This window comes from Ictalurus furcatus, chromosome 12, assembly GCF_023375685.1.
Source record: "Ictalurus furcatus strain D&B chromosome 12, Billie_1.0, whole genome shotgun sequence".
Classification (NCBI taxonomy): Eukaryota; Metazoa; Chordata; class Actinopteri; order Siluriformes; family Ictaluridae; genus Ictalurus; species Ictalurus furcatus.
Genome location: NC_071266.1, coordinates 11,461,103 through 11,488,587, shown reverse-complemented (window position 1 = coordinate 11,488,587; position 27,485 = coordinate 11,461,103). Strand labels below are relative to the sequence as shown.

Sequence of the window (27,485 nt, the reverse complement as noted above, 5' to 3'; positions counted from 1 at the left end):
TTTTATAGAATTAATATTTATATTTTCATTTATTTATTTAGCAGGCTGTCAAGCCATTTAAAGCTGAACTATTTCAGTTTAAAAAAATTGTCATAACATTAAAGGAAATTGATTTATTGATTTTTCTGGTCCACCATTTTTATACATGACACCAGACAGACACAAAAAACAGAACAGAATATATTTCAACAGGAGCTGTATGGTGTATATTGTGAAATGTAGTGCATAATTCACAAAATGAAAAAAGTGAGCATAACACTGTTAGAGCACTCCAACAGACATGGAATGGCATACTGTTTCTCCATCTCCTCTTCTCCTCCATGCTGAGACTGTTATTGGAATAATTACGTCTGTGCTGTAGATGGAGCATGAGCTTCCTGCACAAGGAAGATGTTCATACTGCCACGCTTTTTTTTGTTGTTGTTGATAAATCAGGATCTGAAACCACCAGATGAAACACGAGGCACCACAGAAAAAGGCCCCAGACTGGTCCTGGATCAGCCTGAGGACCAGTCTTTTTACTCTTTTTAACATCGTGCTGTTAGTCATCCACAGTGATGTTGCGGAACAAGTAGGCCATGGATTCTCCGTTATGGATGCGGCGGATGGCTTCAGCCAGAATCATACTGACGTCCACCGTCTTGATCTTGCGACACTGAAGCTTCTGGACCTCGTGGGGGACAGTGTTAGTCACCACCACCTGTGTGATGAAGCAGAGTTACGATTACTACCTCAAAGCTGATTACAAATCATGAAGTGTTTTATTCCTCTTACACCACAGCAATCTGCCAACGATTATGATTATTTATTATAGAACGGCATGTCACACATCATACCTTTTTATCCTTTTATAGCTACAGTTAATGTTGTGGAACGTCTGCAAAGAAAGTTAGTCCCTGTTCTCACTTACATTGTAGCAGTTATAAACTGACTTTCCCTCACCAGCATCCCTTTTTTCTCTGACATTAATAAGGCAAGCTTTTTGGGGTTTTTTTTTTTGTAGTTGTTTTTTTTTTACAGAGAAACCACAAAGCGTAAACTCCTCTGTCCTGACAATGCTAGAAAACCGTTACAAAGCACTAACACTGGACTCATGTCAAAAACATTTAAATAACATTTAAACATTTAAATCCTTGTTAAATAACAGCAGGTGAGTTCTACAAGCCATGTGATTTGCATAACTGTCTCTTTCAACTAACAGCACTGAAATTACACAGCACTGGAAAACCCGAGTCACTCGTGCCGTTTCTCAGTAAACAGTTTATTTCTGTTTTCGCTGTGTGTGACTCACAGTGACTTGGTAATTCACTCACTAAATGAGGCACTAATGCGAATTAACTACACACATTACACTCTCATCACTGCAGCTCTAAGTGGCCCACGTTTACCATTACACAGTTTTCCCATTACACCACCACTTTTACGTTATTAGCACAAAGAAAATGTCCACACCTCGTCTATAAGGGACTCCTCGATGAGGCGCGGGGCGTCGGCCGAGAGCAAGCCGTGAGTGGCCATGACGTAGATCTTATACGCTCCTCTCTCTTTCAGAATCTCTGCCACTGCCACAAAGTCCTCCACGTCATCGATGATGTCATCCTAAAAACATTTTTAATTGAACAAAGGATTAATAAAATGTATTAAACCAATTCAGAATAACATAATTGTTTAACCTGGCCTGTTTATCCTTTATTTTAGATAGATTATTATTTTTTGTATTCTTGTGTTATTATTTTACTATTTGTTTGGAAATTATTTTATTAATGTGCTTTATCTTTTAAATCATTTAATCAGTTAGACTAACAAGTGCTCTAATATATATATATATATAAAATATTATTATCATCATCATATCAGTGGAGATGCTTAGATAATTATTATATACTTAATTAATGCATATTACTTGTTATATTATTACATCTGTTAGAATTTACATATAGAATACATATTATATTTATAACTCACTCCTTTTCTTTTTTTTTACTTTCTGTGAATTTTTCCATGACTGAATTTAAAGCTTGATTTTATGAAGGCTGCGATTCTTACTTTAAAAACATTTTTTGTATTTTCCTACTTTTCCAGCCTTTGCAGATCTGTGAAAACACCAGTAGGATCTTTCTGATTTGTATAATTGCACACTTTCCATTTTATATTCTTAATAAACAACTAATTACTGAACGCTTATTGGGTCCATGATTAGGGTCCCTCTAGTGGTGTGACTCTGTCATTACACACATGCTGCATTTAAAAATAGTGGGGGAAAAAATTGTTACAGAAAAATAAAATCAACAAAATAAAAAATGAGTAACAAAAATGTTTTTTAATGGACATATAGCCAGTCAATACAACAATTATCCACTAGTACTATGATTTGTGTGTAAAAGACTGAACGATACTTACAATAATGATGGCGATTCGACCTCCAACGTCTCCCACCACGGTGATGGGTGGTTTCTCTTTAGCCATCATCACTGCACAGGAACATTGATTTGTTACTTATCACATTTCACAGTAAAATCATGGCTTAAACAGTTGTTTCATACCTTGACCACAAAGCTCAATTACACACACACACTACTGCTCCGATTTTAGAATGAAATAGAGTTATGTTTTCGTTTTAAATGCTCAATTATGTCCAGATGGAAAAGGAACATATTGCAAATTAATTCCAAATTAGCCTCAAATATTTTATCAAATATTTTCAATATGTGGTTTTAGATTTGCAGTGCATATTGTGTGTGTGTGTGTTTGTGTGTGTGTGTGTGTGTGTGTTTGAGTATCCATTCCATCACCTGCTCCAACCCCATTAATACAGCAATAAACTCAACTGAAACGTGTTACACCTTACCAAACCATGCTGAAAACACAAATAGTTTGTGCAGAGGAAAAAATATAAATGTTCAAAATAAATAGCAAATGAAACACAAACCTATTGGCTTGTATGTATGAGACATTTCAGGTAAAGCAAGAAAGTTCTTTCACTTGCTTGTATATTTAAAATGTGAGAAACCTTTTTTTTTTTTTGCCAAGGTGATGTTGCAAATTAAATGGTGCATGTGTACAGCCCAAAGCAGGATTTATTGATTAGAACTTAACCAAAAAATATGCAGAATGCACACAAACCAGTTTAGCTCATCAACCTGAGAACAACCAGGATATGACAGGACATGGCTTCTGGTTTTAAAAGTGCTATAGGCAATTTTATTGAATTTCTTACAAGTATAAATAACCTGACATATGTAGGACATGATAAAGAAAATGCTTAAGCAATGATCTCAGCACAAGTGCATTATTTGGCTGAGAAAAATAGTTCACTAAACTGCGTTCCCAGACCGGGACTGCTTGTATTTGTTTACATGCGCGTTCTGTCAGTCTTTTAATAGACACGCCCACCAATGCTGCTTCACACCACCAGGAACTGTGATTGTTCAGAAGCAATATTAGTGTGCTTACATTTTGCCCTCGTCCTCAAACAGACGAATGATCAACTGGATTCAGTGATCTGCTGCGCATGACAAAAGATGGCTTTGAGCTCCTCCCTGACTCTCACTGGCTGTTTCTAATCGCCGTTCTTGCTACATGCTATAGCAGGGATCACACTACAAGACACATTGTGAGAGAATCAAACACAGCGTTGGGTGTGTGGGTCTTCCACAGAGAAACTGGATCTACAATCGTGTAGTGTGCATTCACCATAAATGTACTCCAAAGGCCACCATAGGTTTAGTGGATGTGGTTTTGTGCACATGGATGGGAATGGGAAGCGGGTTCAAGGACTAAAAACAAAAACAAAAACCCTCAAACACATCTAAACAAACAGCATCAGGCTGAAACCATGTAGAGAGGTAGCGAGAAAAGCCCTGAGGCACGCACGCACACACGCACACACGCACACACACACACACACACACACACACACACACACACACACACAGAGAATGCATGTCATGCATTTGAAGCACACAGCAGAGGAGATGCTCAGCTGCCATACTTGGAAGCTCGATGCCAGGGAACGGAGCGTGGTACTTCCCTGTATGGCCAACAAATAAAGGAGGACTGGTTAAATAAAGCATGTCGATAATAATTCAGCTAGTGTAGAATTAAAACAGGCTCTAGAAGTTCCACATAATCAGAAGTTCTAGTGGAGGTTAGGTCTGGATTTCAACTTTACTAGCAAAAGTGTTGTGTCAGTAGCTAAGTCTATTCAAATGTGTCAAATATAACATTTATTAACTTAGCTAGCTAGTGACCCGCTAGTCTGTGAGTTAACTGCTAGTGAACTAGATTATATACTTGTCAGTGTTGTTTCTGTAGCCAGGTCATGATTTGTGTTGTGTTTTAATCTAGCTCACATTTGTCAGTGTTTCAGTAGCACTGTTTCAGTCTTCATTTATATTCTTCTCTTACCACTGATTCAATTACTAGTATGCAAATGTGGTAGAATATACCAGAACAGCTATCATTGACATTATAATAATAAAGTTATACATAACGTTCAGTTAGCATGCTAGTGCTGATCATGCTACTGTAGCTGCTCCCCACCTGTGTCCATATACTGTTAGCTGGATCAAACACTCATAACTATTCATTAAATGTTTTTACAAAACAAAAGATGTGGTAAAAATGAATAAAAGCCTTCAAGCTGTTGTTCAAAATGGGCGACTTTGCATAATTATACCTGACAACAGTTAGCTTTTTTCAAAGAATTAGTAGCAGCCGTTTCATCTGACAGGATTTATATGGATTTATGCTGCACGCAAACAGATTTAGGTGTTTAAAATGTGTTTTTTACCGGGCAGCTCAAGGCCTGGAGGTCCACCTGAGGGCTTGAACACAGGAAGAGAGTTTTGACTGTCGGCCAGATCAGACTCAGACTGAGCTTCACCGTGAATTACTGCCAAACCGAGTCTCAGACGCTCGGCATACGATTGAGCTCTGAATAAACACACACACAATCACATACAAACACATACAGTGAATAAATAACCTGAGGTGAATTTTTTGATAAACGTGTTTTACACTAAACAGCGTTTTCACAGTCATTCAGCAGTGTAATGCCAAACACTCGCCAACCGGTTTACCTCTTTGCAGCCGCCGGTGATTTTGCAACAATAACAGCATTTCTGAAGTCAGGGATCTGAGGAGGAACAAAAGCAAAAAAGAGACGTTTATGTGAGAAAATGAATGATGTAAGCTGACCACAGAGGATCAAAGAGGATTAGAGGCAAAGTTATAACAGTGATATTGATATCACCTTACATAATAATAATACGAAGAAGAAGAAGAAGAGATATTTAAAAAATTTGCTTTTATAGGAAAATCGGCGACTTCGGCGACTTTAATCAGCCAACTGATGAATCGGTCCGTCTCCATTAAGGAAGCAGAACCTTGGTCTTTCCTAATAAAACCAACCACTTGGCCATGGCTAAAATACTAAAATGTTAATCCAAAGCCATATGCACAAAAACTGAGGATTTGCAGCACGCTTAAATATATTTAAGTTAGCTGAAAATGTTTCCATCATTTAATGCTCACAAAATGGTCGTGACAGCCAGCCCATTTCAAGTTGATCCTCGTTTATTTATTTATTATTTCCAATTTTAGTGTTTTGCAGAAAACCTGAAAGAATACAGATTAGCAGGTAGATAGAACCATGACTCAGTGAGGTGTGTGTGTGTGTGTGTGTGTGTGTGTACAGAAGTGTGCTACCTCCTCCTGGATGTACTGCAGCAAAAACGGTGAAGCTCGCAGGTTATCCACAGGGAAGTTGAAGAAACCCTGGATCTCTTTCTGGTGCAGATCCATGGTGATGATGTGGGTCAGACCTGGAAATCACATATAGACACAATCCTCTGGTTTAACTATGGATGAATATGCACTCATCACTGTTACACAAACTCACAGATAAACATTCGTAGCTCCCGTGCTTGTCAAATTTGAAGGATTTTTTTTTAATTGTCTACAGTAATGAATCATTATGCTCTTAAGCAGTAATGTGGGTACATACACACCTTAATCCACCTACTCAGAGCATTAGGCCACATTCCATACCCCGGGATACACCCAAACACTTTAACAGCTACACGACACTCCTTTTGGCTTTAAGCACAGCTGTTCTGAAAAGGAATAACCCAAGCACAGCAGCTTAGCGGTGGAACCAGTTGCCAGCACTTTGTGCCAAGCAACATATGGGCCACGGTGAGTGTTTATATACCTAAAAAAGTGACCTGTGTGGCATGGAATGTGGCCTAATGCGCTGAGCAGGTGGATTAAGGTGTGTATTTACACACATTACAGCTTAAGAGCATAATGCTTCTTTGTTGTAGACGATTAAAAAAAAAAAAAACATTTCTTCATTTGTAAGTCGCTTTGGATAAAAGCGTCTGCTAAATCAATAAATGTAAAGAGGCTAATGGGTGTAGCTAATAGAGTAATAAAGTGCTCACTGAGTGTAAAGTTCACATATGTGTGTGTGTGTGTGTGTGTGTGTGTGTGTGTGTGTGTGTGTGTTTTTCTTCTACCTGCTTTAGCTAGCATGGATGCTAGCAACTTGCAGACGATGGATCCTCTCTTCCTCAACTTGCACTGCTTGCTGTAAGGGAAATACGGGATGACGCCGATGATATTCTTGGCGCAGGACGTCTTCAGAGCGTACGCCATCACCAGCAGCTCCATGATCGCCGTGTTCACATCCCTACACCCAAAAACAAAACAAAACAAAACCACCACAAGCAATTAACATCACTTACTAGCACCTGCTTAATCATGAGAAATGTATTTTTAAAAACAGCACATCTCCCCATGCCCCCTGCCTGGAAAATGTGCATTTTCAGATTTAAAGGGAATTTTTTTTTATTCCTAATGAATTTTTTTCACCCTCAACTTTATGAAATGATTTTTTATTATAATCAAATCCTATATGGAAAGTTTATTCGAGTGCACAGAATTGAGTTCAGAGAGTAAAAGTTTTTATTTGCTACCTAAAGAATTTCCTTGTGGAAGCACTATGTCAAGAATGTATTATTCAGCAATAACTTGAATAAATAAATAAATAAATATATAAATAAATAAAATTGAACAAACAGAAAAAAGTTACGATGTAATGGAGTAAAGGAATTGCAACACTTTTAAATTAGATTAATGCATCGAAATAGATAGTTTTTTCTAAAGACACTACACATTTCATTTCAGCTGAAAACTGCACAAATGCTGGGGAAGGAACAACTGATTGTAGCTGCGATCACATAAGTGAGAACTCGATTATTGGACAGTATACAAAGACCCTGCCTCGGTATAATCTCATCTCAGGAAAACATCACTCGAGCCGAGTTCCACCTGAAGCCCTATTTGCCATCGAGTGTGCATGATGCGATTGTGTAATTTAGCCTGAAAGCAAACTGGAGAATCCAATTAGCATAATTCCAACCTGATTAAACGATACAGATTAACAGAAACTATGCCAATTCATGCACTGTGACCCGGTTTGTAGCAAGCGACAGACTCGGCTTTCTGTTTACTGCCGGACAGTCTAGACTAACCAGTTAGTAACCACAGAGACGGTTTTAAATTCAGTGCAGTATACGAGCGAGTGTTACAAGGAAGGTGTGCTAATTTACAGTGCAAACAGAAAAGCACAAAAATGCTGCACAGAACATAAAAAAAAAAAGAAAAAAAAAACATTTTCAGAGAAGGGGAAAGGGGGAGAGGGGTGAGGTTAATTTAGCATATTGCTAGAGTTTAAGATTTCCATCAAAAATAATAAAGTGTTCCATAGCTAAAGGAAGAGAAATAAGTAAAAGTAACTTTTTCGACAGAGAAAATGAAATAAACGGCTGAACAATTTTGCACAAAGTTACAGTGACAAAACAATTCAGAAACATAAGATACGTGTATGGAGGAGAGGGAGGGGGGAACCCAGAAAAGACCTTTAAAAAATAAACAGGTGTCAATTTACATTAAATATTTATTATCATATCATTGCTGCAGTGTTGAGTTTCAAGGACAAACCAGTGCAAAGAAGCTGCTGAGGCTTAAAGCAGTTCTTTATACCGTTTATATGACTACGCATCAGTTTTACGCTTAAACTTACTTGTCGATGATCAGTCAGTGTAAAGGTTGTAAATTCAAAGCAGACGCTTAGTAAAAATAAATAAAAACATGCGTAACTATTGACTAGACGTCATTGTTGGCCTCCTGGTAAAAAATGTTGTTACAGTTTCTCTGGACGGGAAAAAAAGCAGGTCTTAAAGAACCCTAATGTTCCTCTCACCTGCGTATGGTCTGGATGATGAAGATGTCCTGTCCTCTGACTGATTCCTTCACCTCCACTGTGGTCTCTGTGATGGGACAGTTAGAGACAGGGAAAATACATCACTATGATTTAGTGTTTAGTCACTACACAGTCACAACACAGTCACAACATGAAAGCTAATACACATGTGATCTACTGCTGCAGCTTTCTGCCCTCTTCCTCATACATGAGCTCACAGGCACCCACAATTGGCTAATGTCACTGTGATTGACACTGTGGGGGGGGGGGGGGGGGGATTATGCTCCTCCCACCCAGACAGCACCGTCCGCCATCCTCAGGGCCATTCAGGAGCCGACCGAAAGGAATTTCTGCAGGATATTAAAACAACACTACAGTCCACTTATAGTTCCATGAGTGTATAACCTGATTATTTATTTGCACTACCCAAATAATATCAAATATTTTCATATTTCCTCATATATAAAGTGCACGTCTTTATTATTGACTTGTTTGCTGTTGTTTTGTTTGTTTGTTTCTTGCTTTGTTACAAAAAGCTAGAAATCTGATAGATAATGCAGTGTATGTGTTTGTTTTATGGGCTCCATATTACAGAAAGCATTTGTACTTTGCACTATTACACTCGCTGTACTGACTAAAGTACATATGCAGATGTGAAAAACAGAAAATGACACGTAACACACCTCTGTTAGCCCCCTCAAACACCACCGATTTGCCCAGTTCCACACCAAGACGCCTGAAAAAAGGGCAAAAAAATATATTATATATTACATTGTGACACAACTGTTAAGTGATATTGATACTGTTTTGATGATTAAGAGACCTATATGAATTTACAACCTGTCAGCAATACTGTATTAATGTAACCCGATATGATCGCACCAGTAAAGCCAGATTGAACCATCTTTGATTTACTGCATGTGATATAAAAATCTAGTTAATAAAATTAAAGATTCATCCCTGTGTCTGGGATGGGACATTTGAACTTGGTACCTATACAAATTTTTTCAGACATTTCATAGAAAACACAGATCAATATTTAAACTAATAAATAAATAAATAAATAAAATCCATCATTTTCAACAGAAATCAACATTTAACGGTGAATGTTTGGGTGTTTTCACACCTAGTTTGTTTGAGCCCTCCAAACGCTCTTGGAGCGGTTCAGCATGTATATGTGAACAAACCAAATGATCTCAGACCACCCTAAAAGGACCCAAAAGTGAACCCAAAAAGACCCACCACCTCCGAAGGTGGTCGGAGTATGGTTCATTGGATGAAATTTTGGGTGCAAGTTGGGGTCTGAGTTCCTATGAAATTGTGATGTGAACAAGATAGGGTCTGAGATCACCTCATTGCTGAAGAGGACCAAAAAAAGAAACGGGTTCTTTTTTGAGTCCACTATATCGTGAACACCAAAAGGACTGAGGTCACTTTCGGCTGGTTCCCTTTCTGGTTCACTTTACGTGAACTGGGTTTGGTTATTTTAAAACGAACTATATGTGAAAACACCCTTAGGGTTTTGTTCACGCCACAACTTCATAAGAACTCAGACCCCAGTTTGCACCCAAAATTTCATCCAAGTCATCATAGAAGGGAGAGGAATCCTTCATTTCAGCGGCCTCTCCACTTCGACACATTTTGTTACGGGTGCTCATGTACTTCTGTCGTAGTTGGGTTTATTTTTTTACTTTTACCTGGCATTGTAGTACTGTTCTGTTATAGCCTCTTTGCTTTATTTTTTTGAGAAAACTTTTATGTTCTTATGTGTTGAGGATTTTTGCATTTAATGCAATCCTCCTTCCAAATTTAAAGAAGTGCACAGCTCTCCTTCTGAGACCACACAACCCCGCGATCTGACATGCTGAAAAGTTTTGTGTTGTTTTCAGCAGTGACGAAACATGGTCTGCAGGTATGGCAAGCCTCCAGGTGCACATGTCGAAACGAAAAGCGGACCGGGACCTCGTTGCGTTCACATATCACGAAGAAATCGAACCACAAATGGACCCACAAACGAACTTTCAATTTTGGGTCCTTTTAGGGGGGTCTGAGATCACTCGGTTTGTTCATATACAGTGAGGGAAAGAAGTATTTGATCCCCTGCTGATTTTGTACGTTTGCCCACTGACAAAGAAATGATCAGTCTATAATTTTAATGGTAGGTTTATTTGAACAGTGAGAGACAGAATAACAACAAAAAAATCCAGAAAAACGCATGTCAAAAATGTTATAAATTGATTTGCATTTTAATGAGGGAAATAAGTATTTGACCCCCTCTCAATCAGAAAGATTTCTGGCTCCCAGGTGTCTTTTATACAGGTAACGAGCTGAGATTAGGAGCACACTCTTAAAGGGAGTGCTCCTAATCTCAGCTTGTTACCTGTATAAAAGACACCTGTCCACAGAAGCAATCAATCAATCAGATTCCAAACTCTCCACCATGGCCAAGACCAAAGAGCTCTCCAAGGATGTCAGGGACAAGATTGTAGACCTACACAAGTCTGGAATGGGCTACAAGACCATTGCCAAGCAGCTTGGTGAGAAGGTGACAACAGTTGGTGCGATTATTCGCAAATGGAAGAAACACAAAAGAACTGTCAATCTCCCTCGGCCTGGGGCTCCATGCAAGATCTCACCTCGTGGAGTTGCAATGATCATGAAAACAGTGAGGAATCAGACCAGAACTACACGGGAGGATCTTGTCAATGATCTCAAGGCAGCTGGGACCTTAGTCACTAGGAAAACAATTGGTAACACACTACGCCGCGAAGGACTGAAATCCTGCAGTGCCCGCAAGGTCCCCCTGCTCAAGAAAGCACATATACATGCCTGTCTGAAGTTTGCCAATGAACATCTGAATGATTCAGAGGACAACTGGGTGAAAGTGTTGTGGTCAGATGAGACCAAAATGGAGCTCTTTGGCATCAACTCAACTCGCCGTGTTTGGAGGAGGAGGAATGCTGCCTATGACCCCAAGAACACCATCCCCAACGTCAAACATGGAGGTGGAAACATTATGCTTTGGGGGTGTTTTTCTGCTAAGGGACAGGACAACTTCACCGCATCAAAGGGACGATGGACGGGGCCATGTACCGTCAAATCTTGGGTGAGAACCTCCTTCCCTCAGCCAGGGCATTGAAAATGGGTCGTGGATGGGTATCCCAGCATGACAATGACCCAAAACACACGGCCAAGGCAACAAAGGAGTGGCTCAAGAAAAAGCACATTAAGGTCCTGGAGTGGCCTAGCCAGTCTCCAGACCTTAATCCCATAGGAAATCTGTGGAGGGAGCTGAAGGTTCGAGTTGCCAAATGTCAGCCTCGAAACCTTAATGACTTGGAGAAGATCTGCAAAGAGGAGTGGGACAAAATCCCTCCTGAGATGTGTGCAAACCTGGTGGCCAACTACAAGAAACGTCTGACCTCTGTGATTGCCAACAAGGGTTTTGCCACCAAGTACTAAGTCATGTTTTGCAGAGGGGTCAAATATATATTTCCCTCATGAAAATGCAAATCAATTCATAACATTTTTGACATGCGTTTTTCTGGATTTTCTTGTTGTTATTCTGTCTCTCACTGTTCAAATAAATCTACCATTAAAATGATAGACTGATCATTTCTTTGTCAGTGGGCAAACGTACAAAATCAGCAGGGGATCAAATACTTTTTTCCCTCACTGTATACACGCTGAACCACTCCAAAAGTGTTTGGAGGGCTCAAACGAACTAGGTGAGAAAACACCCTTAAAGACATTTATCAAATGCAGGGATTAGTAAAAGGGTTTAAAAATAACTTTTTTAACTCCAATAAGTTAATGAAAATGCCTAAGAATCCACGGAAAAATTAAAATAACAATTATAATTAAATCTGAATATATAATATAATTATTAAACCAATAAATTATATATTAAAAAAAAAACAGTGATATTGGTGGTAATACAACAACTACAACAACAACCACCACCTACAGTGCATCCGGAAAGTATTCACAGCCTTTTCCACATATTGTTGTTACAACCTTATTCCAAAATGGATTAAATTAATTATTTTCCTCAAAATTCTACAAACAATACCCCATAATGACAACATGAAAGAAGTTTGTTTGAAATCTTTGCAAATTTATTAAAAATAAAAAACAAAAAAGCACATGTACATAAGTATACACAGCCTTTGCTCAATACTTTGTTGAAGCACCTTTGGCACCAATTACAGCCTCAAGTCTTTTTGAGTATGATGCTACAAGTTTGGCACACCTATTTTTGGGCCGTTTCTCCCATTCTTCTTTCCAGGACCTCTCAAGCTCCATCAGGTTGGATGGGGAGCGTCAGTGCACAACCATTTTCAGATCTCTCCAGAGATGTTCAATCAGGTTCAAGTCTGGGCTCTGGCTGGGCCACTCAAAGACATTCACAGAGTTGTCCTGTAGCCACTCCTTTGTTATCTTGGCTATGTGCTTAGGGTCGTTGTCCTGTTGGAAGATGAACCTTCGCCCCAGTCTGAGGTCCAGAGTGCTCTAGAGCAGGTTTTCATCAAGGATGTCTCTGTACATTGCTACATTCATCTTTCCCTCGATCCTGACTAGTCTCCCAGTTCTTGCCACTGAAAACCATCCCCACAGCATGATGCTGCCACCACCATGCTTCACTTTAGGGATGATATTCGTCAGGTGATGAGTGGTGCCTGGTTTCCTCCAAACATGACGCTTGCCATTCAGGCCAAAGAGTTCAATCTTTGTTTCATCAGACCAGAGAACTTTGTTTCTCATGGTCTGAGAGTCCTTCAGGTGCCTTTTGGCAAACTCCAGGCGGGCTGTCATGTGCCTTTTACTGAGGAGTGGCTTCCGTCTGGCCACTCTACCATACAGGCCTGATTGGTGGAGTGCTGCAGAGATGGCTGTTCCTCTGGAAGGTTCTCCTCTCTCCACAGAGACACGCTGGAGCTCTGTCAGAGTGACCATCGGGTTTTTGGTCACCTCCCTGACTAAGGCCCTTCTCCCCCGATTGCTCAGTTTGGCCGGGCGGCCAGCTCTAGAAGAGTCCTGCTGGTTCCAAACTTCTTCCATTTATAGATGATGGAGGCCACTGTGCTCATTGGGACCTTCAATGCTGCAGAAATGTTTCTGTACCCTTCCCAAGATCTGTGTCTCGATACAATCCTGTCTCGGAGGTCTTCAGACAATTCCTTGGACTTCATGGCTTGGTTTGTGCTCTGACATGCATTGTTAACTGTGGGACCTTATATAGACAGGTGTGTGCCTTTCCAAATCATGTCCAATGAACTGAATTTACCACAAGTGGACTCCAATCAAGTTGTAGAAGCATCTCAAGGATGATCAGTGGAAACAGGATGCATCTGAGCTTAATTTTGAGTGTCATGGCAAAGGCTGTGAATACTTATGTACATGTGCTTTTTTTGTTTTTTATTTTTAATAAATTTGCAAAGATTTCAAACAAACTTCTTTCACGTTGTCATTATGGGGTATTGTTTGTAGAATTTTGAGGAAAATAATGAATTTAATCAATTTTGGAATAAGGCTGTAACATAACAAAATGTGGGAAAAGTGAAGCGCTGTGAATACTTTCCGGATGCACTGTACACTATTACTGTATCACTGGGTTGTCTTTGCCTGCTGTACATACATGCAGCGTTCCAAATATGACAGATTTTCACAAAGACAGCCCATAAAAATGCTGCCTACCTAGGCAGCCTTGTCTCTAATTGAACAAGACAGTATTTTTCTTCCCAAGTGTCTATAATATCGTGATATATAACTTTTTATCAGCAGACACCCAGCTGAAGATATTTTCCAGGAGACCTTGATAAACTGGTTTAGCCATGTCATCACCATCAGGGTTTGCAAATTATCATTCCTGCATTCCTGCACCCGTACTGACACACACTCACACACACAGATCAGGACACTCTTAACAAGTGCGCTTCACTCTCTTCAGCTGAGAGGTTTCATGTTTCGGTGATAAGTGCTCTAGGAATGGATCATGTTACAGACTCTCCACAGTGAAGCACTCTCTCTCTCTCACTCTCTCTCTCTCTCTCTCTCTCACACACACACACACACACACACACACACACAAATAAGTTACACACCATACCTGTTGAATTCTGCATTCTGATTGGTCAGAAGGTGTTGATTCATTTTCTATAACAGCAGCTCTGACAGCAGCGCAGGTTTACATTAAAGCGCTTGTTCTAATACGTTATCGTTTCTATAGCAACAGCTTGTTCACAGGGACTTGTGTGGTGGGCATTCCACATAAAACCGGTTTTATTTTTACAATAAGTGTTTAATTATTGATACAGTGAAGTTTTCCGTTATTTAACATTTATGGAAGGAGTCTCCAGTGTCAGCACTTTGTAACAGTCAGAGGTAAAGCTGTAACAGAGGCGTTTATGCTCTGCAGTTTTTCAGCCACACGACAAGCTGCGTTTTGTTTGTTTTTTTAATTTGCTGCAGCAACATGAGTCTCCGTTGTTAGTGCCGCCTACAAAGTCCCGCCCACTGTGGAGAGGAAAACCTCCCTCTGTGTCCTAATGACAGCATGTGATAAGACCACACACACACAGATCTGTAAACATTAACAGGATTAAAGGAACTCCTATTGAGCTCAAATTTTAAATTACAGTGCAAAAGTTTCCCGCCCTTTTTAGCTAAAATAGATTGGGGAAAAATAGAAGGCAGAGAGTGGGTTTATAACAGAATAATAGTCTGATATTTCAGGAGATTTTGTTTCTATTAATAAACATGCATTATTTGTTACTTGTAATGATGACTGTATTGGTATTAAACCAATTTTGTCTTCTTGATTTTGTCCTAAAGGTGTGCACACTTTTGCACTCAACTATAAATCCACATTGATGTTTGTACTATTGATGTTTCAGGTCAACATTTCACTTTTAACATCTTTTTCCCCTGTCTTATTTTTTAATCACCAAAGTTGCATTTAAGTAGTTTGCTTATTTTATTTTTAATAAACTAAAATTCACTCACAGCTTGCCCATGTTGTTTTAACATGTTTTACCACATGACCTCACCCAAAAACTGTAACAACATGGGGTCATGTGGTACACCAACTCTATGCTGCACCTTGTAATCTCACACATAACTGAAACAACGTGGGGTCATTTGGTACAACATCTCTATGTCCCCACATTGTTTTGGTTATGTGAGGTCCTGTGGTACATATCTATGTTGTACCACATGACTTCACACATAACTGAAACAATATGAGGTCATGTGGCATGTTCACAGAGAATAAGGCAAAACATCATGCTGTTAGTATTGATGTTGATTATTTTCCTATAGCAGCATATCCTGGAGTGTTTTATTCCTCCTATACTATAGCAAATTCTTCCATTATTTAAAGAATGATACCTTTTTGTCCATTCATAGTTGCATTTAATGTTCAGGTAAGTTCCTGTTCTCATTTGCTTTGCAGTTTACTGTCAGAGCTACTGTTCTAGAAAGTGACTCAACACCTTCTGACCAATCAGAATCCCCAATTCAATAAGGAGCATAGTTCTGTTTTACACTGTTCTTGAGATCACAATTTAACAAGGGTTTTTAGTGCAGCACTGCTATGTGCCAGTCCCAGTGAGATATTAAACAGCGCTGACAGCTCAACCGGGTCACCGTGATCACGCTCTTACAAAACCAGCTTTCCAAATACACGGCTGCGAAATGCACATTTCATCACCAACTCAGTGACGGTAAAGACGATTAACTTCAATAAAAAGGGACAAAACAGTACAGAGTAGCATAACAAGTTTATCCCAAAGTTCATCCCATTTTCTAACAATCGAACAAAAAACAGTTACTGAGCAATCTCACAGAAAGATTATCTTTCTAAAAAAATTTTTTAATCATAAAGTCACAAAAATGAGAATCTCATAACGTAGCAAGTGTCAGAGTGTGTGAAGTGATGATTATTACGGGTATAGGGATACCATAATAAGTTAAATCCCTTATTGTTAAACTTTAACAAACCATATAGCCCTACAGGAAGCAGATTACTTTCCTACATCACGTTACATCCTGAAGTCTTTTATTCCTCTTATAGCACAGAATTTGGGCAACGAGCACTATTTTTGCTTTTGCAATAGTTACATTTAACAAGTTAGTTCCTGTTCTCACTCACGTTATAGCAGCTATAAACAGTCATCCCCATATCAGACTTTTTTTCTCTCTTGAAGTTAATAAAAACAAAAATAAAGTGCAGCTGGTCACATTACTGAGAAACCTCAAAGCGTAAATTCCTGTCCTGAAGAAATTTAAAAGTACAGCTTGAGAGTCTCTGCCACTGAAGACTCCTTCCATAAATGTTAAACAAACAAACTGTAACTATAACAACGATAATGTATTAGAACGATTGCATTAACATAAACCTGCAATTTGGTGGCAGTAGGATCTTTTATCATATCTTAAATGTTCACAGTGTTCCACCCTTATTTACACGCACAAGAGTAGTAGTAAAGATTATTATTATTATGATTACACTCAGTGATGCGAGTGGTTGTTTGGATGTGTTTTGGTTGTAGTAGTACGACAACATGTCGCATTTAAGGTTATATGAGTTCAATCTCTTATTATTGTGCCTTACATACAGTTCCGCCCTTGTGTTGCACGAATGATAATGAATGAGTATAATCGAGCAGTGGGATACTGTATGTCCTACAGTAGCCTATGTTTATTATTATTGTTATTGTTCTTCTTATACTCACTCAGTGATCTTGTTGGCCAGTTCGGTGCATGCTGGGATGTTGTTGGCGCAGAAAACCCTGTATCCACTTCTGCCCACGTTCATGTTGGGGTTATAACCATAGGACAGCTTCGGGGTTTGGGGGCGAGACAGAAGGAACTTGTGGATGCCTGCTCGACTCTTTGGCATATTTACACACAAGTTATGGATTTCTTTTCTTTTCTTTTTTTAAAAAGGTAAATTTGCTCCTTGCACCCGCAATAGGCAACAAAATCAGCAGTGATACAAATGATTTCAGCACAAATAGACGGACAAGCCAAATGAGGTTTAGGGGGAAAACCCCGAAGCACCCTCAGACCTTTACACACTACACACTGGGTGGGGAAAAAAGCAAAGCCAAGGCAAAAAAGAAAAAAATTCTAATGACTTACCAGAAAAACTGGATAAACAGAAGAAGAAATGGGGAAATGTCCTATTTCATACTACTACTTCCAATAGTACAACAACAACAACAAATAATAATAATAATAATAATAATAATAATAATAATAAAATATCACTGTTTTTAGTTTAACACTTTTCCTAATTCACTTTCATCAGCAAAATTCAAATTCCACCGCCGCAAAGCAGGACCCAAATCCACTGGCACTTTTTTCCATCTGGACTTCGACCGCTTCCGACATTCACACCTCCGACTGCATTGAAAACTACCTCCAAATATGATCGGATTATGTAACGCATACGCGACTAAAGAGATTAAAGAGCAGCGAAGCGCTCGCGGTATTTTTGTATCACTGTAAACTTTGTTGCAAATGCGGTCTGAAAGAGACCCGTCACGCCGCCTGCTCGCTTAAAGCCCCGCCCACGTTAATATGATTGACATTCCGATTAGCCAATCGGAGTGGAGTACTGAAGCACGAGGGGCGGTTAGGGCTGGAAGGGTTTTAACCAATCGTGTCTATCTCGTGTAAATTTAGGATGTCTTTTAGTCTTTTAGTGCATATATAGTCAGATGAAGAATTATCGCCCTTCAAACAATTGGAGGAAGTGGTTGGCCTAATATTTTATAATAAATACATAAAAATGATACATTATCTTAAAAAAAAGGCATTTAGCAAAATGTTTGACATCTATAAAACATTACATTCAGTGTCTCTTGAAAAACTGTTGTTTGTACAGACGATTCTTAAGTATCATCCTATTTCTTAATTTGCATGTTCAACTTGGTTGTTCGATCATGCATGATACCCAGATGTCAGACTTCCTGAAACACCCAGCCAGTTGTCAGGGCTATTGCCAGACATATTTTTGAGCCAGGTGACTGAGTATGGCTCAGTGATCAGGGTTCAAACCTCAGCACTGCCAAGCTGCCACTATTAGGCCCTTATGCAAGGCCCTTAACCCAGACTTTTAACCATATCTGCTCCAGGTGCAACATATTATGGCTGACCCTGCACTCTGACCCCAACTCCCTAACAAGCTGGGATATGTGAAGAAAATAATTTCACTGTGCTGTAATCTATGTGACAAATAAAGGCTTCTTCTTCATGATCTCCCATTGTACACGCACTCTCAGAAACAAAGGTACCAAATTGTACTTTATCGTGTCACTGGCGTATCAGTTAGCAACCATCTTGACGTATCAAGTGCAGGACAGTTGCTAACATCTGGTCAAAACGTTGCAAGATTTGTTTCACTTAATTGAAAAAAATTCACAAAAGCCACCAAATCTAGTGATAACATTGGCAACACTGAATGCAGAAACCAACACCAGCCTTAATAACTTATTATAATGACACATAGAATGCAAAGTAATTATTCAAACTTTTATTCACAATATAAAGCTGTGTAATCCAAATAATTATATATCATGTTACATTTCAGTAGTATCAACTAATTTTCATTTAGCAAAAATAACATAGCTAAAAATACATATAAGTGAAGCCCTGGAATATTATTGTTAATATTAAGATTTATTTTAGCCAGAGTAGTTGCTTCAACTCTATGAGTGCAACAAAGACATGGGCAAAAAAAAGAAAACAATTTTTAAATGACAGTACATGGTAAATCTTAGACAACGTAAACATCAATTATTGTTATCTCTCAACAAAGACTTGGCTATGTGATGCACACCGATGGTTCTGCATCATTTCACAGAAAACATATAACTGTATATTAAATCTGACAAATGTAACAAACTTTACATCTACAGCAGCTTCCAACATCTAAAAAAAATGTGATTGTACATCTTTAAAGTCATTTATGTCATGCAGCAACACTTTGACTTTAATTTACATGGAAATGAACATAAATTTTGCAGCATTGCAACTAAATTACAGCATTTAAACGAGTCCTGATTTTGCTTAGTAACGGGTGACACTGCATCACTAGCTGCGTTTACATGGACAGCAATAATCCACTCTTAATCCGATTAAGACCATACTCTAATTAAGAAACTACCATGTAAACAGCAATTTTTACTTACCTTAATCTAATTAAGGTCATAATCGAAGTAAGCAATAATCTAATTAAGACAGGTGGAGTACTCCTGTTTTAGTCGCATTATGGACGTGTAATAGTGACGTGTAAACACCTTAATCACATTATGAACGTCGTGTGGGAGTTTTCACCGCATTTTGCGACAGGACACGATCACACACGGCAGTTTTACGTTTTACGGCGAACAAAAGAGTTCGGCTGTGTCCCAAATCGCATACTTTCCTACTATAGGCCTGTAGTGGGGAAAAATACATGTATCTCGGCTACTATATAGACGGTAACTACGCGATTTTGGACACACCCACCGCTTCAAGCAGTTGTCTATTAGCACGTATAGCATGACAAATAATTAACTGCACTTAAAGCGTTCGTAAAAAACAAAAAAAAAACAAAAAAAAAAACACCCAAAACTGTATACGGTACCATAACGAAGATGAACTGTATGTTGATACGTGAAATTCTGGAGGGACGTCGGACGGCGTGGCGCGGTGACGTAATGATGCGGGCTGTTAATCTAATTATGTTCTAAAACGTAAAACGGGAACATGACAGGAGTATTCTAAAAGTGACTCATGTAAACACCTTAATCACATTATTATCTTACTCAGATTAAGGTCAATAATTAGATTACTGCTGTCCATGTAAACGTAGTCAATGAGGGTGGAGCTTAAGTTAAATGTTTTCAGCCAATCACAAACTTGGTCATATGACATCACCATACTTTAAATATGTTAAATTAGCTTACCTTACAGACTTAGTAACTGGTTCAATATAGCTACAGACAATGTAGCTACAGACAATGATACAATCACTAGTTTGCTAGAAACTTGGTGGCTAGCAACACATTTTGAATATATATTATAATAGATTGCATAATGTAAGCTATTTTTCTAGCAAACATAGATTGATCACTGCAGGGTCCAATCGCAAACTCAGTCACAAAACTTCCCATACTTTGGCCACTGGTTTTGATTAAACAATAATGCAGTTTACGTAGCGTTACCTAGCCTGCCAATGAACTTAGCTTAGCGTTTTATTGCACTTACACAATAAAATGGTTGCTTGTGACCTTGAACACGCAACATTTTCATGCTCAGTTGCTGGTTTTAATTACGATAAAATGGATTAGCCAAAGTAATTCACAGATGTCCTAGCTTGCGAATGAGGTTAGCATGGTTCTATTTACATAATAAAATAGTTGCTAGTGAATTTGGACACTTATTTATAAAATTATTTAAAATAAAATCATTTACATAAGATTAGCAAACTTAGCTGCTGGTTTAAACTTTGATCTTACACAAATAAAATAACATTTGTGTAAACCAGTTTAATGTTACTAATTAAAAAAAAATCCAGCCTATTATTTCCTAGCTTGCTACCAAAATTGGCTATTGATATTAAGTGCAGGATAGAACTGTTAGCCTAACATTATCCCATGAGCTAGCTGGTTTAAAAAAACAGATTACCTAGCATTAGCAGGATTTCTAGAAAACCTGATTAGCTGCTTAATGTTATGCTAGAGAAGTAACATAACTAGCTAGCTGGCTAATGGTAGCACAGTGTTGTTTAGGTAACCTTGCTAGCTCTAGTAGAGCAAGTTGTATATTGCATTCAACAGTACATCAAGACAAAGAAATGAAAGGTTAGTGGTGTTAATGTAATTACATTAAGCTAGCTAATTTTTTAAAACTTGAGTTCCATCCTTTTTGACCGAGATTCCCGTGTCCTTGTCTCCTGTAGGTTGTCATGCTATGAGAACAACAAATGCATTTCAGGAAGGACAGGAAGAACAGGAATGATGCTAGCAGCTGAAAGGTGCACAAAGTTGATTCATAACAGTTGATTTCACCAGCTGATGCAATCAATTGAATCTCTCATTTGTAGTCTAAACATGGCTCTGTCCCAAACACTTTAACTTAGAATTAAACCTACAGAGTTTTCTAGAAACATCACAAATTTTTAGGTGTAATAAGATTTCTTCTCAGTTGGGCAAAAGTGTGTGCCCCCCAGACTTGCATTCGTTTTGTTCAATATTTAAAGCTATTTTTAACAATACATGACCAAATTATGTTTAGCTTTTTGCTATTTGAATTTTTAATACAACACATTTTTTGCTTAAAAAAAAAACCCCAAGTGTACAATAAAATAGTGCAAGGTTGTTATTCTTACTCGGAAATTCCCTCTGACTAATCATAGCTAGCTAAGGTTTGCAGAACAATGCTAGCTAACGATTCTTCATTTACCGCTAGTAAGTAGTAACTCTAACAAGTTTCTTTATAGTTTTAACACCTGGATATGGAAAATTGGCTCAGAAACGTAACATCTGAATAATTGCGTAATGAAATAAAACGGACATGTAGCTATGCTCACTGTAACATATAGCTGGAGGATGTATCTGTTTAGCATTCTGAAATACTTGTGGCTTTACTAGCAAGTCATATTTGCGATGTAGTATCAAGGTCTTGAAAGTTTTATCAACAACCGTTATTTGTTCGAATTAATTTCAAATAAAAACTCAGGTAGGGCTGGAAATTATGTCAAAATATTATGGTATATGGTGTTATGATATTCTAACTAAGTTTGATTTTAAATAATATGATGTTAAAATTTTGTACGGAATCCTTATTAAATTATAATTTTTATTTAATATTAAAATGTATTAGTAGTATGATTTTATTTGTTTTTTAGTTTTAATATATTTTTGTAGAAAAAAAGTTACTTTTTTAGTAGTTTTTTTTACTGGTGTTTTGCTGGCAGTTTGTTAGTAAACCTATATATCGTTGAAATGTCATCATGTATCATGGCGAGATATTTTTGTCATACCACCCAACTCTAAACTCAAGTGCTAGTGTTTGGGATATGCAATTTGTAAAGTGCTACAATCTATAAATTATTATTTAGCCAGTTAGCTAGCTAGTTGTTAGCTAGCTACTACATTATGACTCAATATCTACACACATTGTCCCAAATAATCTTTTAAATATTCCAAATAGCCATTACTTGTTAGAATGAACTCTTTGTGAGGGAAAATGTTAGCAACAGGTTAGCAAAATGAGTCCAAAACTATTGGTAATGTAGCACTGTGTTTAGAAAAGTCAGCACTCAGCGTTCTTCTCGCTCTTGAGAACTTTCTCCTTGAGCAGATCAAGGATGACCTGCCTCTCCTGGCTCTCCAGCTCAAAGCGCCGCTCACGTTCCTTCCTCTCAGCACCGAGTCGTTCGCGTTCCAGAGCGATTTTGCTCCTCTGGATCTCGAGCTCTTCCCTGCGGAGTGCCATTTCCTCTTCACGCAGCCGCTGCTCGGCTTCCGAGCGTTTCTCCAGGAAGCTCAGGATCTCTGAGTACGTCTGGCAGCAGCACTGGCATGGCCGCTTGGCAGTGGGCGCCGACAGCTCGACCAGGTCCTCCTGTTCCTCCGGTTCCAATGAACCAGACACTGCAGGAGAACCGGAATGATCTTTACATATAGCGTGTTTTCACATATAGTGTTAATCTTTAGTCTGTTTATGAACAGTTCTGTTTATTCGTGTGATCATCTCCTCACCTGTAGGCGCCGCTGCTGCGACTGGAAGCACAGTAGGTTTGTCCGGCTCAGATAGTGTGAGCTCCTCTAGCGTTCTCTTCTTCATCTCTCCATCCTGGTATTTCCCTTCACCACTTGCCATCAGGTTCTTCTCGGCCTCAAGCTCCAAAACCTCGTGCAGCAGATCCTCCTTCTGAGCGTAAAGCCTCTCCGTGCCGAACCTCAACACGGTTACATGATATTTATTTAACGATTTTGTTTAAACATCTATGAGATAACATGTTTATGAAAGTTTCAGTCATCCAGAACTGTCTGGTATAAGTTCTCCCATGTGTGTCCTGGTGTCTGTCATGCTGTGTCATGCTGTTATAGAAAAATAATCAAAGAAGGGGTGGTGACGGAATGGCTATAACTTGTGGTGGAAACCTATAATCCTATATTAGCACCACAACATGTTTTACAATATGTTTTACTCCTTGTGAATGAACATGAACACATTTCTTGCTAACCTGCGCAGGCTGGGAAAGTCCTGCTTTTTGTAGTAGTCGAGCAGCAGCATGGTTCTCTCCCTGCACCTGCGTCCGTCCACCTCAAAGTTCTCGTCCTGCAGCGCAGTCGTAACGATCTCACCCACCCGAGCCCAGATACGGCCGGACTCCTTCGAGATGAACGGGTTCTGCGCGATGACCTCACGCAGGAGCAGGATGTCGTGCCGGGCGGAGAAACGCACCTGCCGCTTCCGGGGAGTGGTTGAGGGGCCAGCGATGGAGAAACCTGGAACAGAAAGAATAGATAGATAGACAGATAGATAGATGGATAGATGTCACAGAAGTAGGAATTAACAAAATTGAAAAAGTAGCCAGCACAAAAACTAGCAAGTGTTCTTATTAGCAAGCTAGTTGTGGTTCTCAAAGAGGGGTCTCTGAATGAAAGCAAGGAGAGCCATGTTTGTTTATTTATTTAAATCAGTTAGTTAGTTACACAGTCACGGTGTATTTTATTGTATATTACAGTTATGAAGCTAACAGGATAGTCACTGAGTGTCTTTTTCACTTCAAAATTTAAACATAAGCTATAAATAATGTTAATTTTAACCAAATTAGAAAAACGTTGCATCAAATATTTAGACATATATTAAATATATGCGTATTTTAACTCAGCCAACTTAATTTTTGTATAGTTAAAAATCTCTAATGGCTGCAATACATGAAAATGGGGGTACTGAGAGTACCTAAACTTATTTGTTGATAATAATGTTATCTTAAAGTATGTAAGGAATATATTCATTAATTTAATGAAACTGTTTCGAGTTGTTATTATTTAATATTTTCTGGAAACAAAAGTCGCTGGTGGTGGAAGGTTTTTTATTAAACGTTTTTATTTTATTTGCTAGTGAATCGCTATATAAAACGCAGGTGTCACATCGATAACAGTCCGGGTTGGGACGTGCAAACAGAACGGAGTCGTCCCGGACCTGTGTTTCACGCCGGAGTGTAGGTTTGCTAATCTTTTCGCATCATAGACGTGCAGTAACGCGTAATAAACATTGTACAGTAAATATAATAAGGATACACTCCTCCAGATGGTTGGTTTGACCACTTTTTGTGGCTAATTATGCTCTAAATATTAATTAGTGAATATTAATATTAGCATATTATGTTGAGTATTATTTATGTGTTCGGTATATGCACTTGTTAGTGAATAAACAGCGTGTTTATAAGCGTATCTAACACAGGACCGCTGACTGCGAACCGGAAATCAAGAGGAAAACGGTCCACGTGCGCGCATACTATTAAAAACAGTACGTATCCTATAGTAATTATGGTAAGATTTAGATGCGTACTATTCTAACACACTGTTTAGTGTAGTAGGATGTCATTTCAGAGCCACGGTGACGGGAGGGAGAGGAAGAAAAATTGCACCCTCCCCCCGTCTAATTATCTCGCGCAGCCGGTGCTGCGTTATCTTTAGACGACGAGCCGTGTGTGCGCGTGCGGGTGTGCAAAATGCGCGGATTCCCAACGTTTTTACCTTCGTTTATCGGCATCTCTACCTTCCGTTGCATGTCTTCCGGTGTCTGCCAGCGTCAGCTGATGCGCACAAACTGCTGAGGTCATCGCACACGTCGGCTCACCAGTACAAGGCTTGCACTCTGACGTGTACCTCAACTTCTGGCCAAAAACCCTGGAGAGGAGCGAGTGTGTCCGTGTCTGAGAAAGAGAGAGAGAGAGAGAGAGTGTGTGTGTGTGTGTGTGTGTGTGTGTGTGTATACACACGGCCACGAGATGGCAGAAGAGAATCGTGACAAGACAGCTGCATCGAAATAACACAAACACACGACTTCCAACTTTCGATCATTAAAGCGTCATGAAACACAAACTACATTTTCTGAGATTTTAACAGAGGTATTAGTGTCGCACATCATAAAAGACAATCTTAGCATTTTAATTATAGGAAAAACTGGTTAATTTTGAGTTTTTTTCCACTATTTTCATCTTCCGGGTTTAAAATCTTGTGTCACACGTCACAGGCAGTAACATGGCAACGTACTATAGTACATTGATGACGTGTTTTTATCCTATGAGAAGACGCTGTCTTTTCCATCCCTTCAAATGAGGTATGTGTCTAATTTTTAACCATGACACATTTACTTGCCTTTTGAGCGAATTAAACCACTTAAAGCTCTACGAGGGCCAGCGGGCCGTCGCGTACAAAACTATGCCACAAGAGTCCGCGTTGAAGGGACGAGCCTTCCCACTTTTATTCGTGAAAAGCTCGAGCCTATAAGCTAGCTACCATTCCGACACTTCTTCCATCCGCACTGCCTCTGTTTTTGTTTCATGTTTTCCTCCATAGTCACGTAAGTGGCTAATGGTTCAAGTAGACAGGGCAGAGGACCTGCACTGCTATCTATTGTGCCTCCATTTAGCCCTGGGGATTCAGGAGGAGAGAAGTCCTCTGCCCTGCCTCATCTGCAAACTTTTTGTCACTATCCATCATTATTATGCGTGTTCTGAAGGCCCACCCCCCTCTTTCTCCCCTGCAACATCCCCTCCCCCTCACTTCTTCACAAAGACATCCACTCCCATTTAAGCTGCATTTTTCAAAAACATTGAGAGGTAGACTTGAGCTGAAAGAGGGAGGTTTCATGACCCTTTAATACAGCCTTTAACCACTGAGCACCACTGCCTCAAAGCAATCACATAAAAATCTTGCGAAACTTTGGTTTTGGAAAGAAAAAATGCATCTCTTATCGGTGATCTGATCCAAACCAAAGTCAAAAGAGCCAGAATCCCCATCACTACTTTGTACACTGCAGAGGGTGTGCTAAAGATATATAAATTAATTACCTGATTTCTACAAGACGCAGTAAACAAGCATACAAGCAAGCATAGCGACAAATACACTGGCGTGTTCACACACGTGGCCTTTCTTCATACCGCGAGCTCCATATCTGACCGACATTTTGTCCCATCAAGAATGGAGAGTTAAGAAGCCTTTATTTTGTCACGTATACATTAAAGCACAGTGAAATGTGTTCAGTAAAATTCTTTTTTTCGCATATCTCAGCATCTTAGAAGCTGGGTCCAGAGCACAGAGTTAGCCATGATACAGCGCCCCTGGAGCAGAGAGGGTTAAGGGCCTTGCTCAACAGCCCACCAGTGCCAACTTGATGGTACTGGTGCTTGAACCCCTGACATTCTGATCAGGAGCCCAGATCCTTAACCGTTGAGTTTAGTTTGAGTCTATCAAACCCTGGTGCATTTGATTTCATCTTACATCATCACAAACACGCATGTAGAACAACATGACTCACCATATTTTTGTTTTTTTTATTATTTCATTGTTATTATGCGCAGCCGCGGATCTCTTCTGTGTCCTACAACGTTCCCCTGCCACACATGGTACACAGGTGGAAACTAATGGTGTCGTAATCGGCTAAAACACAGGCGCAGGTTACTTCCTGAACAAGTGCGGACCCGAGTACGAGTTGCGTTCACATTCATGGGAATCGCAGCGCAGTTCCAGTGCAACCGAACTTAGAATGCCTCCTACAGGCAGTCTCGGGTTCGGTACCGAAGTGCAGCTTCCAGATCCGCATGACACCTTTTCAATTTTAGCAATTTTCATGCAAACCATGCTCTGTTTCAGACATAACTGCCAGTGTGAAAGCCCCCTTAGTGTATGTTTTAAAGGAACGCATTTTTCATAGCCATGGTATTAAAGGAAAAACAAAATATGTTCTTCTACATGAATCTGATCTGAATAATGTGATATAGTAGATGGAATATATTGTGCAAGGGATTGTATGTATTGTGGTGTTTTCCAGTGATGTTTCTAGTCCAAGGTGTCTCTGAGAGAGTGATTTATAGACATGAGGATGAAACAAAATACAAATTTAACATCAGAGTGAGGGATATTCAGCCCAGCTGAAGCAGAAACACAGGTAATCCAGAAACACAGAGAGGTCCAGAGACCTT

The 27,485-nt window shown here is 39.3% G+C and overlaps 2 protein-coding genes across 5 annotated transcripts; both read right to left on the bottom strand.

Annotated features, from left to right (window-relative positions):
- Nucleotides 1-98: 98 nt before the first annotated feature.
- LOC128615835 (phosphoribosyl pyrophosphate synthase-associated protein 1-like) lies at nucleotides 99-17,844 on the bottom strand. Of its 4 annotated transcripts, none has more exons than XM_053638178.1 (12): nucleotides 17,414-17,844; nucleotides 17,005-17,111; nucleotides 8,953-9,005; nucleotides 8,270-8,336; nucleotides 6,522-6,694; nucleotides 5,710-5,825; nucleotides 5,082-5,137; nucleotides 4,793-4,935; nucleotides 3,992-4,030; nucleotides 2,401-2,471; nucleotides 1,453-1,599; nucleotides 99-700 (listed from the first exon to the last, which is right to left on the bottom strand). In XM_053638178.1, exons 2-12 carry the CDS (start codon nucleotides 17,085-17,087, stop codon nucleotides 542-544), a joined length of 1,107 nt encoding a protein of 368 aa, XP_053494153.1. In that variant the 5' UTR covers nucleotides 17,088-17,111; nucleotides 17,414-17,844; the 3' UTR covers nucleotides 99-541. The 4 variants fall into 4 exon arrangements, with proteins under 4 accessions (XP_053494153.1, XP_053494152.1, XP_053494150.1 ...); XM_053638177.1 differs by having other exon boundaries at nucleotides 17,005-17,162; nucleotides 17,414-17,843; XM_053638175.1 differs by lacking the exon at nucleotides 17,414-17,844 and having other exon boundaries at nucleotides 17,005-17,407.
- An 872-nt stretch (nucleotides 17,845-18,716) lies between these two features.
- Nucleotides 18,717-26,583, bottom strand: si:dkey-45d16.4 (uncharacterized). The gene is made up of 4 exons (XM_053638393.1): nucleotides 25,036-26,583; nucleotides 23,514-23,778; nucleotides 23,026-23,225; nucleotides 18,717-22,917 (listed from the first exon to the last, which is right to left on the bottom strand). The coding sequence occupies exons 1-4, from the start codon at nucleotides 25,067-25,069 to the stop codon at nucleotides 22,577-22,579; spliced, it is 840 nt and encodes a 279-aa protein (XP_053494368.1). The 5' UTR covers nucleotides 25,070-26,583; the 3' UTR covers nucleotides 18,717-22,576.
- Nucleotides 26,584-27,485: the final 902 nt, after the last annotated feature.

Excerpts from the sequence above, each read along its gene's own strand:
- LOC128615835 (XM_053638175.1), bottom strand. The coding sequence starts at position 17,171 with ATGCCAAAGAGTCGAGCAGGCATCCACAAGTTCCTTCTGTCTCGCCCC. Across the intron at positions 6,695-8,269 it reads ATCATCCAGACCATACGCAG|GGATGTGAACACGGCGATCA; the intron begins GTGAGAGGAACA and ends TTTTGGGTGTAG. Across the intron at positions 5,826-6,521 it reads ATCCATGCTAGCTAAAGCAG|GTCTGACCCACATCATCACC; the intron begins GTAGAAGAAAAA and ends TGTGATTTCCAG.
- si:dkey-45d16.4 (XM_053638393.1), bottom strand. The coding sequence starts at position 25,069 with ATGCAACGGAAGGTAGAGATGCCGATAAACGAAG. Across the intron at positions 23,779-25,035 it reads AGAGATGCCGATAAACGAAG|GTTTCTCCATCGCTGGCCCC; the intron begins GTAAAAACGTTG and ends TTTCTGTTCCAG. Across the intron at positions 23,226-23,513 it reads GACTTTCCCAGCCTGCGCAG|GTTCGGCACGGAGAGGCTTT; the intron begins GTTAGCAAGAAA and ends AACCGTGTTGAG.